The sequence below is a fragment of the Lagenorhynchus albirostris genome, chromosome 5 (assembly GCF_949774975.1).
Source record: "Lagenorhynchus albirostris chromosome 5, mLagAlb1.1, whole genome shotgun sequence".
Classification (NCBI taxonomy): Eukaryota; Metazoa; Chordata; class Mammalia; order Artiodactyla; family Delphinidae; genus Lagenorhynchus; species Lagenorhynchus albirostris.
The window spans coordinates 11,430,585-11,445,750 of NC_083099.1; the positions used below are offsets into that span (position 1 = coordinate 11,430,585).

General features: G+C 37.7%; 1 protein-coding gene across 5 annotated transcripts in view; it reads left to right on the forward strand.

Moving 5' to 3' along the window:
* ANKRD28 (ankyrin repeat domain 28) overlaps nt 1-15,166 on the forward strand; it is a 186,373-nt gene that overhangs the window by 139,352 nt on the left and 31,855 nt on the right. For all 5 annotated transcript variants that reach the window (XM_060149563.1, XM_060149564.1, XM_060149562.1 and 2 more), the window contains 5 exons: nt 7,455-7,533; nt 8,467-8,581; nt 9,548-9,630; nt 12,947-13,010; nt 13,218-13,286. In XM_060149563.1, coding sequence (XP_060005546.1) covers nt 7,455-7,533; nt 8,467-8,581; nt 9,548-9,630; nt 12,947-13,010; nt 13,218-13,286 — 410 coding nt within the window. The remainder of the gene's footprint in view (nt 1-7,454; nt 7,534-8,466; nt 8,582-9,547; nt 9,631-12,946; nt 13,011-13,217; nt 13,287-15,166) is intronic.

The window sequence follows — 15,166 nt, forward strand, 5'->3', positions numbered from 1 at the left end:
GTGGCTGTACCAATTCACATTCCCACCAGCAGTGCAAGAGGGTTCCCTTTTCTCCACACCCTCTCCAGCATTTATTGTTTCTAGATTTTTTGATGATGGCCATTCTGACTGGTGTGAAATGGTATCTCATTGTAGTTTTGATTTCCATTTCTGTAATGATTAATGATGTTGAGCATTCTTTCATGTGTTTGTTGGCAGTCTGTATATCTTCTTTGGAGAAACGTCTATTTAGGTCTCCTGCCTATTTTTGGATTGGATTGTTTGTTTTTTTGTTATTGAGCTGCATGAGCTGCTTAAAATTTTTGGAGATTAATCCTTTGTCAGTTGCTTCATTTGCAGAGATTTTCTCCCATTCTGAGGGTTGTCTTTTGGTCTTGTTTATGGTTTCCTTTGCTGTGCAAAAGCTTTGAAGTTTCATTAGGTCCCATTTGTTTATTTTTATTTCCATTTCTCTAGGAGGTGGGTCAAAAAGGATCTTGCTGTGATTTGTGTCATAGAGTGTTCTGCCTATGTTTTCCTCTAAGAGTTTGATAGTTTCTGGCCTTACATTTCGGTCTTTAATCCATTTTGAGCTTATTTTTGTGTATGGTGTTAGGGAGTGACCTAATCTCATACTTTTACATGTAGCTGTCCAGTTTTCCCAGCACCACTTACTGAAGAGGCTGTCCTTTCTCCACTGTACATTCCTGCCTCCTTTATCAAAGACAAGGTGACCATATGTGCGTGGGTTTATCTCTGGGCTTTCTATCCTGTTCCATGGATCTTTCTTTCTGTTTTTGTGCCAGTACCATACTGTCTTGATTACTGTAGCTTTGTAGTCTAGTCTGAAGTCAGGGAGCGTGATTCCTCAAGCTCCGTTTTTCATTCTCAAGATTGCTTTGGCTGTTCGGGGTCTTTTGTGTTTCCATACAAATTGTGAAATTTTTTGTTCTAGTTCTGTGAAAAATGCCAGTGGTAGTTTGGTAGGGATTGCATTGAATCTGTAGATTGCTTTGGGTAGTATAGTCATTTTCACAATGTTGATTCTTCCAATCCAAGAACATGGTATATCTCTCCATCTATTTGTATCATCTTTAATTTCTTTCATCAGTGTCTTATAATTTTCTGCATATAGGTCTTTTGTCTCCTTATGTAGGTTTATTCCTAGGTATTTTATTCTTTTTGTTGCAGTGGTAAATGGGAGTGTTTTCTTGATTTCACTTTCAGATTTTTCATCATTAGTGTATAGGAATGCCAGAGATTTCTGTGCATTAATTTTGTATCCTGCTACTTTACCAAATTCATTGATTAGCTGTAGTAGTTTTCTGGTAGCATCTGTAGGATTCTCTATGTATAGTATCATGTCATCTGCAAACAGTGACAGCCTTACCTCTTCTTTTCCAATTTGGATTCCTTTTATTTCCTTCTCTTCTCTGATTGCTATGGCTAAAACTTCCAAAACTATGTTGAATAAGAGTGGTGAGAGTGGGCAACCTTGTCTTGTTCCTAATCTTAGTGGAAATGCTTTCAGTTTTTCACCATTGAGAATGATGTTGGCTGTGGGCTTGTCGTATATGGCCTTTATTATGTTGAGGAAAGTTCCCTCTGTGCCAGCTTTCTGCAGGGTTTTTATCATAAATGGGTGTTGAATTTTGTCAAAAGCTTTCTCTGCATCTATTGAGATGATCATATGGTTTTTCTCCTTCAGTTTGTTAATATGGTTTATCACATTGATTGATTTGCATATATTGAAGAATCCTTGCATTCCTGGAATAAACCCCACTTGATCATAGTGTATGATCCTTTTAATGTGCTGTTGGATTCTCTTTGCTAGTATCTTGTTGAGGATTTTTGCATCTATGTTCATCAGTGATATTGGCCTGTAGTTTTCTTTCTTTGTGACATCCTTGTCTGGTTTTGTTATCAACGTGATGGTGGCCTCGTAGAATGAGTTTGGGAGTGTTCCTCCCTCTGCTATATTTTGGAAGAGTTTGAGAAGGATAGGTGTTAGCTCTTCTCTAAATGTTTGATAGAATTCGTCTGTGAAGCCATCTGGTCCTTGGCTTTTGTTTGTTGGAAGATTTTTAATCACAGTTTCAATTTCAGTGCTTGTGATTGGTCTGTTCATATTTTCTGTTTCTTCCTGATTCAGTCTTGGCACGTTGTGCATTTCTAAGAATTTGTCCATTTCTTCCAGGTTGTCCGTTTTATTGGCATAGAGTTGCTTGTAGTAATCTCTCATGATCTTTTGTATTTGTGCAGTGTCAGTTGTTACTTCTCCTTTTTCATTTCTAATTCTGTTGATTTGAGTCTTCTCCCTTTTTTTCTTGATGAGTCTGGCTAATGGTTTATCAATTTTGTTTATCTTCTCAAAGAACCAGCTTTTAATTTTATTGATCTTTGCTGTCATTTCCTTCATTTCTTTTTCATTTATTTCTGATCTGATTTTTATGATTTCTTTCCTTCTGCTAACTTTGTGGGTTTTTTGTTCTTTCTCTAATTGCTTTAGGTGCAAGGTTAGGTTGTTTATTTGAGATGTTTCCTGTTTCTTAAGGTAGAATTGTATTGCTATAAACTTCCCTCTTAGAACTGCTTTTGCTGCATCCCAGAGGTTTTGGATCATCATGGCTCCATTGTCATTTGTTTCTAGGTATTTTTTTTATTTCCTCTTTGATTTCTTCAGTGGTCACTTCGTTATTAGTAGTGTATTGTTTAGCCTCCATGTGTTGTATTTTTTACAGATCTTTTCCTGTAATTGATATCTAGTCTCATAGCGTTGTGGTTGGAAAAGATACTTGGTACCATTTCAGTTTTCTTAAGTTTACCAAGGCTTGATTTGTGACCCAAGATACGATCTATCCTGGAGAATGTTCCATGAGCACTTGAGAAAAATGTGTATTCTGTTGTTTTTGGATGGAATGTCCTATAAATATCAATTAAGTCCATCTTGTTTAATGTATCATTTAAAGCTTGTGTTTCCTTATTTAATTTCATTTTGGATGATCTGTCCATTGGTGAAAGTGGTGTGTTAAAGTCCCCTACTATGTGTTACTGTCGATCTCCCCTTTATGGCTGTTAGTATTTGCCTTATGTATTGAGGTGCTCCTATGTTGGGTATATAAATATTTACAATTGTTATATCTTCTTCTTGGATCGATCCCTTGATCATTATGTAGTGTCCTTCTTTGTCTCTTGTAATAGTCTTTATTTTAAAGTCTGTTTCATCTGATATGAGAATTGCTACTCCAGGTTTCTTTTGGTTTCCATTTGCATAGAATATCTTTTTCCATCCCGTTACTTTCAGGCTGTATGTGTCTCTAGGTCTGAAGTGGGTCTCTTGTATACAGCATATATATATGGGTCTCGTTTTTGTATCCGTTCAGCCAATCTGTGTCTTTTGGTGGGAGCATTTAACCCATTTACATTTAAGGTAATTATCGATATGTATTTTCCTATTCCCATTTTCTTAATTGTTTGGGGTTCGTTATTGTAGGTCTTTTCCTTCTCTTGTGTTTCTTGCCTAGAGAAGGTCCTTTAGCATTTGTTGTAAAGCTGGTTTGGTGGTGCTGAACTCTCTCAGCTTTTGCTTGTCTGTAAAGGTTTTAATTTCTCCATCAAATCTGAATGAGATCCTTGCTGGGTAGAGTAATCTTGGTTGCAGGTTTTTCTCCTTCATCCCTTTAAATATGTCCTGCCAGTTCCTTCTGGCTTGCAGAGTTTCTGCTGAACGATCGGCTGTTAACCTTATGGGGATTCCCTTGTGTGTTATTTGTTGTTTTTCCCTTGCTCCTTTTAATATGTTTTTTTTGTATTTAATTTTTGACAGTTTGATTAATATGTGTCTTGGTGTATCTCTTTTTGGATTTATGCTGTATGGGACTCTCTGTGCTTCCTGGACTTGCTTAACTATTTCCTTTCCCATATTAGGGAAGTTTTCAACTATAATCTCTTCAAATATTTTCTCAGTCCCTTTCTTTTTCTCTTCTTCTTCTGGAACCCCTATAATTCGAATGTTGGTGTGTTTAATGTTGTCCCAGAGGTCTCTGAGACTGTCCTCAGTTCTTTTCATTCTTTTTTCTTTATTCTGCTCTGCAGTAGTTATTTCCACTATTTTATCTTCCAGGTCACTTATCCGTTCTTCTGCCTCAGTTATTCTGCTATTGATCCCATCTAGAGTATTTTTAATTTCATTTATTGTGTTGTTCTTCGTTGCTTGTTTCATCTTTAGTTCTTCTAGGTCCTTGTTAAATGTTTCTTGCATTTTGTCTCTTCTATTTCCAAGATTTTGGATCATCTTTGCTATCATTATTCTGAATTCTTTTTCAGGTAGACTGCCTATTTCCTCTTCATTTGTTAGGTCTGGTGGGTTTTTATCTTGCTCCTTCATCTGCTGTGTGTTTTTCTGTTTTCTCATTTTGCTTATCTTACTGTGTTTGGGGTCTCCTTTTTGCAGGCTGCAGGTTCGTAGTTCCCGTTGTTTTTGGTGTCTGTCCCCAATGGCTAAGGTTGGTTCAGTGTGTTGTGTAGGCTTCCTGGTGGAGGGGACTAGTGCCTGTGTTCTTGTGGATGAGGCTGGATCTTGTCTTTCTGGTGGGCAGGTCCACCTCTGGTGGTGTGTTTCGGGGTGTCTGTGGACTTATGATTTTAGGCAGCCTCTCTGCTAATGGGTGGGGTTGTGTTCCTGTCTTGCTAGTTGTTTGGCATAGGGTGTCCAGCACTGTAGCTTGCTGGTTGTTGAGTGAAGCTGGGTGCTGGTGTTGAGATGGAGATCTCTGGGAGATTTTTGCTGTTTGATATCATGTGGAGCTGGGAAGTCTCTTGTGGACCAGTGTCCTGAAGTTGGCTCTCCCACCTCAGAGGCACAGCACTGACTCCTGGCTGCAGCTCCAAGAGCCTTTCATCCACATGGCTCAGAATAAAAGGGAGAAAAATAGAATTAGAAGAAAGAAAGAAAGAAAAAAGGAAGGAAGGAAGGAAGAAAAGAAAAAGAAGGAAAGAAAGAAATGGCAGGAAGGAGGGATGGAAGGAAAAAAAGAAAGAAAGAAGATAAAGTAAAATAAAGTACGATAAAATATAATAAAGTTATTAAAATAAAAAATAATTATTAAGAAAAAAATTTTAAAAAGACAGATAGAACTCTAGGACAAATGGTGGAAGCAAAGCTATACAGACAAAATCTCACACAGTAGCATACACTCACAAAAAGAGGAAAAGGGGAAAAAATCATAAATCTTGCTCTCAAAGTCCACATCCTCAATTTGGGATGATTCGTTGTCTATTCATGTATTCCACAGATGCAGGTACATCAAGTTGATTGCAGAGCATTAATCCTTTGCTTCTGAGGCTGCTGGGAGAGATTTCCCTTTCTTTTCTTTGTTTGCACAGCTTCCAGTGTTCAGCTTTGGATTTGGCCCAGCCTTTGCATGTAGTTCACCGGAGGGTGTCTGTTCTTCACTCGGACAGGACGGGGTTAAAAAAGCAGCTGCTTCGGGGACTCTGGCTCACTCAGGCCAGGGGTGCGGGAGGGGCACGGCGTGCGGGGCGGCCTGCTGCGGCAGAGGCTGGCATGAAATTGCACCAGCCTGAGGCTGTGCGTTCTCCCAGGAAAGTTGTCCCTGGATCCTGGGACCCTGGCAGTGGCGGGCTGCACAGGCTCCCCGGAAGCACGGTGTGGATAGTGACTTGTGCTCGCACACAGGCTTCTTGGTGGCAGCAGCAGCAGCCTTAGCGTTTCATGCTCATCTCTGGGGTGTGCGCTGTTAGACGCCCGTCTCTGGAGCTCCTTTAAGCAGCGCTCTTAATCCCCTCTCCTCGCGCACCAGGAAACAAAGAGGGAAGAAAAAGTCTCTTGCCTCTTCGGCAGGTCCAGACTTTTCCCCGGACTCCCTCCCGGCTAGCCGTGGCGCACTTAGCCCCCTTCAGGCTGTGTTCACGCAGCCAACCCCAGTCCTCTCCCTGCGCTCTGACCAAAGCCCGAGCCTCAGCTCCCAGCCCCGCCTGCCCCGGCGGTGAGCAGACAAGCCTCTCGGGCTGGTGAGTGCTGGTCGGCACCGATCCTCTGTGCAAGAATCTCGCCACTTTGTCCTCCGCACCCCTGTTGCTGCATTCTCCTGCGCGGCTCCGAAGCTTCCCCCCTCTGCCACCTGCAGTCTCCGCCCGCGAAGGGGCTTCCTAGTGTGTGGAAACCTTTCCTCCTTCACAGCTCCCTCCCACTGGTGCAGGTCCCGTCCCTATCCTTTTGTCTCTGTTTATTCTTTTTTCTTTTGCCCTACCCAGATACGTGGGGAGTTTCTTGCCTTTTGGGAGGTCTGAGGTCTTCTACCAGCATTCAGTAGGTGTTCTGTAGGAGTTGTTCCACGTGTAGATGTATTTCTGGTGCATCTGTGGGGAGGAAGGTGATCTCCACGTCTTACTCTTCCGCCATCTTCCCCTCGTCCCCAAAATGAATGGTTTTTATAAAGCAGTATAGCCCTGGTTTTTCATAACCTTGCTTATCATGAACACTGCCTCATTGATTTTGTCACTTACCGATTTTTTTTTCCCACTCTTCAAGTGTTTATTCCATAATCAGTTACTGTAGAGAACAGAACCCCAATTGTATATAGGTTGAAAGCAAGAAATATACAGTTTCTCACAATATATCCAGTTGTCAACCCAGATAGCTGTCACACCTTTTCCCACCCCACCGTGTACTTTAAATTTTGGTCAGATAAACAAAATACCCCAAATACTTCTTTCCTTTGTGATGGTCACATGTATGTTTTGATAACAAAATAATTTTCGGGAAGAAAAGACTTTACCTAACTCGCAATAAAAGATATCACCTAACTCAGGCGTTGTTTTTCTTCATATGTGGAATTCCTCTAGAATTTCAGAATTTCTACATCAAACACACATACAAGGCCAGTCTGGTTTATTATTTTAAGTAATTTGAGAAAATAGCTAACATTATTTGTTACAAATAATTATAAACAAAATAATGTGTAAAGTTTTTTAAGTGAATTATAGTTTCTGAAGTTAATTCTAACATTCACTTTTCCTTGGTCAAGGAGGGATTCAGCATTTCTTAGAACAAAAGAATTGTAGCAGTGTGAAATTTTTGAACTGTGGGCAGCACATCCTGGCAGTACCACTTCCAGTGATGTGACCTTGGTCGAATCATTAATATCCTTTGTGCATCAGTTCCCCTACCTGAAATAGGAGTGATGCTAAGATTACACCACACCCACCACTCCAGGCCTTTTTAAAACTATGGGCATTGAGGTTTCTGTATATTTGTGCTTTATGATATACATACTAAAAAATTAGTTCATAATTTCAAACAGCTGTTTTACTGCCACAGGCTTCAGTTAAACTTAACGCTTGAGTGTAATAGTTCTACAGAGTAAAGTTGCAAGAGGATATTCAAAATAAAACTAACAATTACATGGTACAGATATAACAAGAATTTTAAATCTCTTGTGTGTTTATTTCAGAGCAAAGATGGAAAAACCCCACTGCACATGACTGCCCTCCACGGTAGATTCTCCAGATCACAAACCATTATCCAGAGTGGTAAAAAGTATTTCTGTTTGTTTTTTTTCTTAAGTGTAGTAAAAGCATCCACATAATGGTGTTGAGGAATTGTCATAGCAGTATACACATTTTTGACACTTGATATCAGAGCTCATGAAAATCAGATAATGAATTTTAAATGCCATGTACATGTATCTTTTGTAATTTTGTTTTTCATTTATTTTTGTATTGTTTCCCTTAGATTATAAATATAATTTCTCTAGCAGTTAGTGTTGGCTTTTTTAAAACATGCTAGATAGAAAACTCTGCCTTTCTACTGCGAACTGTATTATATATTAAGAAAACTTTGTTTCATTTCTCTCTTCCCTTCTGACTATCTTGACCTGTTTTTAGCGTTTTCATTTATTTTCTGAACTTGTCTTCTTTTGCATTTGAATTAGTACTAGGCAGGCTAAACTTTTAAATAAAAAGAACCTTTGGGTACTTTAAAGTAGTATTTTCACAAGCCATGTTCCAAGGAACTGTTTATTAGTAGTCCTGAAGACAATAGCTGTTCTGATTTTGCAGGGAAAGGGTAGGAATAAGCTCATGATCAAATAATTCATAAAATATTGCATGCTGTCTTCTTGGTGACACAGAGTGTGCACATTAAAGCTTTGGAAAGTCTCACTCTAAAGAAATGTGTTTAATTTCGTTTAAATACAGTGGTTTCCAAACTTATTGGATGCCCAGAACCCTTTTGTAATTTTTAAATCTGTTAAAATCTTATGCTTGTTCACAAAATTGCTTTAAGTGTGAAATCTAACCCCAGTGCCTGGCCCAGTAAATGTGCTGTGGATGAAATCTATGGTTAAATTGCTATACCCATTAGTTTGTGCTTTTTATAATTGCATTTTATATCACTTTCCATGTAATAGATTTGACTTGATCGTTATATTAGTCCAGTGTCTGATAGTATGTCCTTTATTGCAGGAGCAGTAATCGACTGTGAGGACAAGAATGGCAACACCCCTTTGCACATAGCAGCAAGGTACGGCCATGAGCTGCTAATCAACACTCTAATTACAAGTGGTGCTGACACTGCAAAGTAAGTACTTCCCAAGGTAGTGTTGATGCCTTGTCAGGGAAACATGTGGATTTTGTCCTCAATGTAGTACTAATTGCTTGAGCTTTATCCTCTTTTTATTGGCGATGTAATAGAATAGAATGTTTAATGTGATTTCATTGGTAAACCAGCATAGGGTATTTTTATATTTTTTTACCCCAGTTCTTTCTAGATTATGAATAACATACTAAAGTTTCCTTGTAAGATTTTGTTTGAAAGATGGATTCTCTTGCATGCTCTGCGGAAAGAAACACCCTACTTTTAAATTGATGTTTATCATTCTTATGTATGTTTTTAAATTTTTATTACCTTTTTTATATGTTTATTAACATGTTTAAAATCTTCTGTTAAACTTTCTGTAAATGGTATGCTACTGTACACTTTTTAACTTTTTTTTTTTTTTTTTACATGAAGTTGTTGGTTTAGCCATGTAGATATAAATTTGGGCTTTTTTTCCTCATCTCTATACGTAACTAGTTCATTCATTTTATAAAATTTAATTCTTGTGTAAAGATTTCACAATTTTTATTCATTCTCATTTACAAACACAAGTTGCTTCCAAGTTTTTACTATGACAAAAATTACTGCAGTGAACATTCTTAAACATTTTGCCTTGTGGTAATGATTCTCAACATCGGGGCAGGGGGAATGGGTTTTGCTCCTGAGGCAAATGTCTAGAGACATTTTTGGTTGTCATAATTTGGGGAGGAGAGTGTTACTGTCATCCAGTGTAGGTAGAACCTGGGGGCACTGATGACATCCTACAGGCACAGGATAACCCAGCCCCCCAGCCCCCCAGAAAATCCGTAGTGATGGTAGTGCTGAGGTTGAAAAGTCCTGCTCCTGCTCTAAGAGGAAAGTTGCTGGATAAGTTAAGTATTGAATAGTTTCTTTTTAATTTATTTAAGTGATTGCATTGTGATGAGGACACTGTCCTGTTCACTTTAGGCGTGGCATACATGGAATGTTCCCCCTCCATTTGGCAGCCTTAAGTGGTTTTTCAGATTGCTGTAGGAAACTTCTTTCTTCTGGTAAGTGGAACCTTCACAGACAGATTATCCCCTTTTACCTCCCCAAACCACCCCCCCGCCATCTCCGATTTTAATACAGTTTCTTTATCCTGCTTTTCCAGAATCACATATAGATATGTCCATGTGTGGATCATTTATTAACCCCTCTTAGAAGATGTTGGACCCTTTAATTTTAAGATTTGATTTTCTCTTCAGCTCTGGGAAAGGTTTTATTTTTCCGGTGATTTCCTTCTCTCTCTCTTAGTTGGGGAATGGGGTGTGGAATATTTCTAGAGCAGTCCCTTTGTGTCTAGAAGTAAAATATCTTCATTTGCATGCTTCCTTTTTAAGAGCCAGTGGCCAGTTTACAATATCTTGTAGGTTTGTGAAATTATTTATGCCATATCTAATTACTGTCTTAAAATACCACATAATCAGTTTGAAGCAAAACAGGATCAATAGCTTTCTATAACTATTACTACAAAATTATCCTTATTAAATGCATAGAATTACTAAATATATAAGATTTAATTTTTAATGATATTCTATTTCTTAGCGTGTTAGGAAAGTTGAATAGATTTTGTATATTAATACTCTTGATTGCTAAAAGAATTATGGGAAAATTTCAGTGAAAATTAACATATTGTGAGACAGACAGTGAGTTTTTCTTAATGATATCTTTTAAGTGAGGTAATTGTGTTTTGAATGTTTTAAGTGTATGTGTGTCCACAAGTCATCACATACCCATTTATCTATGAAGGAGAATTCTAAAAACCTCTTCTCAGTGTTAGTATTAATGTGCAAGTATCAAAGCACCTATGGGTTTAAAAAAAAAGTTTTATTAAGAAATAATTCATGTATCATACAATTCACCTGTTTAAAATTTACAATACAGTGTTTTTTTAATTCATATTATTTTATTTATTTATTTTATTTTTTATTTTTTTCATTTTAACATCTTTATTGGAGTATAATTGCTTTACAATGGTATGTTAGTTTCAGCTTCACAACAAAATGAATCAGTTATATATATACATATGTTCCCATATCTCTTCCCGCTTGCGTCTCCCTCCCTCCCTATCCCACCCCTCCAGGCGGTCACAAAGCACGGAGCTGATCTCCCTATGCTATGTGGCTGCTTCCCACTAGCTGTCTACCTTACGTTTGGTAGTGTATATATGTCCATGCCTCTCTCTCGCTTTGTCACCGTTTACCCTTCCCCCTCCCCGTAGCCTCAAGTCCATTCTCTAGTAAGTCTGTGTCTTTATTCCTGTTTCACCCCTAGGTTTTTCATGACATTTTTTTTTGCTTAAATTCCATATATATGTGTTAGCATACAGTATTTGTCTCTCTCTTTCTGACTTACTTCACTCTGTATGACAGACTCTAGGTCTATCCACCTCATTACAAATAGCTCAATTTCGTTTCTTTTTATGGCTGAGTAATATTCCATTGTATATATGTGCCACATCTTCTTTATCCATTCATCCGCTGATGGACACTTAGGTTGTTTCCGTCTCTGGGCTATTGTAAATAGAGCTGCAATGAACATTTTGGTACATGACTCTTTTTGAATTATAGTTTTCTCAGGGTGTATGCCCAGTAGTGGGATTGCTGCGTCATATGGTAGTTCTATTTGTAGCTTTTAAGGAACCTCCATACTGTTCTCCACAGTGGCTGTATCAATTTACATTCCCACCAACAGTGTAAGAGGGTTCCCTTTTCTCCACACCCTCTCCAGCATTTATTGTTTCTAGATTTTTTGATGATGGCCTTTCTGACTGGTGTGAGATGATATCTCATTGTAGTTTTGATTTGCATTTCTCTAATGATTAGTGATGTTGAGCATTCTTTCATGTGTTTGTTGGCAGTCTGTATATCTTCTTTGGAGAAATGTCTATTTAGGTCTTCTGCCCATTTTTGGATTGGGTTGTTTGTTTTTTTGTTATTAAGCTGCATGAGCTGCTTATAAATTTTGGAGATTAATCCTTTGTCAGTTGCTTCATTGGCAAATATTTTCTCCCATTCTGAGGGTTGTCTTTTGGTCTTCTTTATGGTTTCCGTTGCTGCGCAAAAGCTTTGAAGTTTCATTAGGTCCCATTTGTTTACTTTTGTTTTTATTTCCATTTCTCTAGGAGGTGGGTCAAAAAGAACCTTGCTGTGATTTATGCCATAGAGTGTTCTGCCTATGTTTTCCTCTAAGAGTTTGATAGTTTCTGGCCTTACATTTCGGTCTTTAATCCATTTTGAGCTTATTTTTGTGTATGGTGTTAGGGAGTGATCTAATCTCATACTTTTACATGTAGCTGTCCAGTTTTCCCAGCACCACTTACTGAAGAGGCTGTCCTTTCTCCACTGTACATTCCTGCCTCCTTTATCAAAGATAAGGTGACCATATGTGCGTGGGTTTATCTCTGGGCTTTCTATCCTGTTCCATGGATCTATCTTTCTGTTTTTGTGCCAGTACCATACTGTCTTGATTACTGTAGCTTTGTAGTATAGTCTGAAGTCAGGAAGCCTGATTCCTCCAGCTCCGTTTTTCGTTCTCAAGATTGCTTTGGCTATTCGGGGTCTTTTGTGTTTCCATACAAATTGTGAAATTTTTTGTTCTAGTTCTGTGAAAAATGCCAGTGGTAGTTTGATAGGGATTGCATTGAATCTGTAGATTGCTTTGGGTAGTATAGTCATTTTCACAATGTTGATTCTTCCAATCCAAGAACATGGTATATCTCTCCATCTATTTGTATCATCTTTAATTTCTTTCATCAGTGTCTTATTTTTTAAGTATATTCACAGAGGTATGTAACCATGACTACAATGGGTTTTAGAACATTTTCATACCCCCCCCAAATAAAAACCCCTCATTTTCAGTCAGTTCCCCATTTCCTCCCTCCCCCCAGCCCTAAGCAGTCATTAATCTACTTTCCACCTCTATAAATTAACCTATTCTGGACAGTGCATAGAAATGGAATCACCCAAGATGTGGTTTTGTGACTGATTTTTCTCGCTTAGAAATGTTCTGAAAGGTCATCCAGTGTTATAAACATGTATCAGTACTTTATTTCTTTTTATTGCTGAATAATATTCCATTGTATCCTATGACTTTTAAACAAGTACTCTAGCATTTGTTCTAAAACCCCCAATCCTTTAGTGGTAATTTTTTTTTAAATACTGTACATTAGTAATCTATTTTCAATTAATTTTTACCTACTTGTAATTCATAGTTTTGTTTAAGATTGGGGGTGTGTGATTTTTTTTTTTTACATATTTTTAATGTAATACTCTAATATAAAGTAACATACCTATACTATTACATAAGATATATTCATTCTTGTAGGATTTGATATAGATACCCCAGATGATTTTGGCAGGACCTGTCTACATGCAGCTGCAGCTGGAGGGTATGTTAACAAAATTTTTACTTTTTTTAAGAAGAGGATAGTTGATCGTGGCAGTTTTTTGTTTTGTTTCATAAAATATAAATCACAATGTTTTATTCACTCTACCTCATTTGAAAACACGCTTTTATACTTATTTAAACCTACCAATTTCATTATAATTACAATTTCATTACAATTACATCTTCTCAATGTATTTTTCCTGGGTAGGAATTTGGAGTGCCTAAACCTTCTGCTGAACACTGGTGCAGACTTCAACAAAAAGGATAAATTTGGAAGGTAGGGTGTGATACAGTTCCTCTGTAAAGCCTACTTAATGTTATTTACTTAATGACTTTCTTGACCTCCTAATGTGGCTTCTGAGAGTTAACTGAATAAATCTATGACTTTTGCATTGTGATCATGATATGTTGAGAGGCCCCAATAAGTAGATAACTTCTGAATATTCATTCTCACCCACAGCCTTCTTCCAGCTGGGCCCCTGCCATAGCCCCAGGCTACCAGCCACAGCTTTACTTTATAAGCACTTCTATACCTCTTGTGATGTCATTCCTCTTCCTCCTCCCATAATCATAGCCATGAAAATATAAAACCGCATGGTACCTATGCTCCCTCAAAAAACCCACAAGAGCTGGAGCTCAGTGGTAGTTCTCCATTCCTTCAAGTCATTCTTTTGTTAGAGACTCTGCTGCCTATATTTGGTTCCAGAGCACTAGAAAGAGGGAGGAAACAGGTTACAAATCGATGTGTAATTTTTCTTTCTCCTCTTCTCTGACTCTCCGCACACACCCTGAGCGTGACCCACAGGAAAGCACCTGTGAATGCAGAATCCCTTTGTAGTCACCCAGCCAATCTGCAGTCTCACTGTTCAGCCCCAGGCCTCATTGCTACTTGCATCTGTGATTGCAGTACTTAAAGCCACCATGATCTACTAAGTTACTTAGAATAGGAATTGACCCAGAGTCTGTTAGAACCACATAGGAAAGGACAGAAGGCAATTTGAAAAATAGAGGTGAGCATGCTGTAGTGTGTACAGAAATCTAAATATAATGTACACATGAGACTTACAATGTTATAATCTAGTGTTACCTCAATTTAAAAAAAAATAGAGGTGGCAATATGAGCAAAATTGTGTATCAGGAGTTTGAGAATTTTATCAGAGTATGTGACAAGAGAGGGTGTGTGTGAATCTGTGTCAGTGCATGGGATTGGGCCAGTGCACAGTAGAATTACGTGTGGTAGGGAATCAGAAGTACATATAAGAAAAGAAAAGGAAAAATGACTATCTGACCCCATAATTATTTTGAAGAACAGACTGTTCTTATAAGCCTGCTAATTGAAGGAACTAATGACCCACAAAATCAAAAATCACTTTGTTTGACTTTGGAGTGCAATTTATAGCTAATTTATTTTTATAAGTGTACTTTAATCCAGCTTATATTAGTTAATTTGTAGCACTTGACGCATTCTGTACTACAATTAGGGCACATTCTGAGTTTAGAAGCTTGAAAGTAATTCAGGGTTAATTGCATTTTCAAAAATACTATTACTATATTATACTATTATCCAATAAAGTAAAATAATGCTTAACTGTCATTTCACCAGGTAAATATTTTAGAAAAAATTATACCATGAAGACTCTGGACTAAATTTACCTTCACTTTTCTGTTTTCTTCTTCTTCTTCTGTTTTGTTTTTTTTTACTGAAAGGTCATGGATAATCATAGCTTATTAATCTAAAGACAGAAACTCCTAAATTTAGTAATATTCTTTTTCATTTCAGTAACTGAGAAGAAGTAAGCTACAAATATTCCATCTCTAGAAATTAACAGTACTCTAAACTCTTCAAAATGATGAACAGCCTTCAAAACTATGCATTTTCTGCCTGAGGAATCTGATATTACTGTGCAGCTCTACCATATAGTTGATATATCAGCATCCTTTTTAATGCTTCTGTATTTTTCTTACTCTTTATTCCTCTACTGAAACAGGAACAGAAGCTGCTACCTATGAAACATCTCTATTAGTATAGGGGAAGCTTTGTTAAATGAAAGTTTTCTCAGATTGCTGATGGCATTAGGGAGGGAAAAAAAATAAGTTTTCAAGTTTTGGAGCAGAATATGAAGGATATCTGTAATTCACTCAAAAGACTGGAATTGT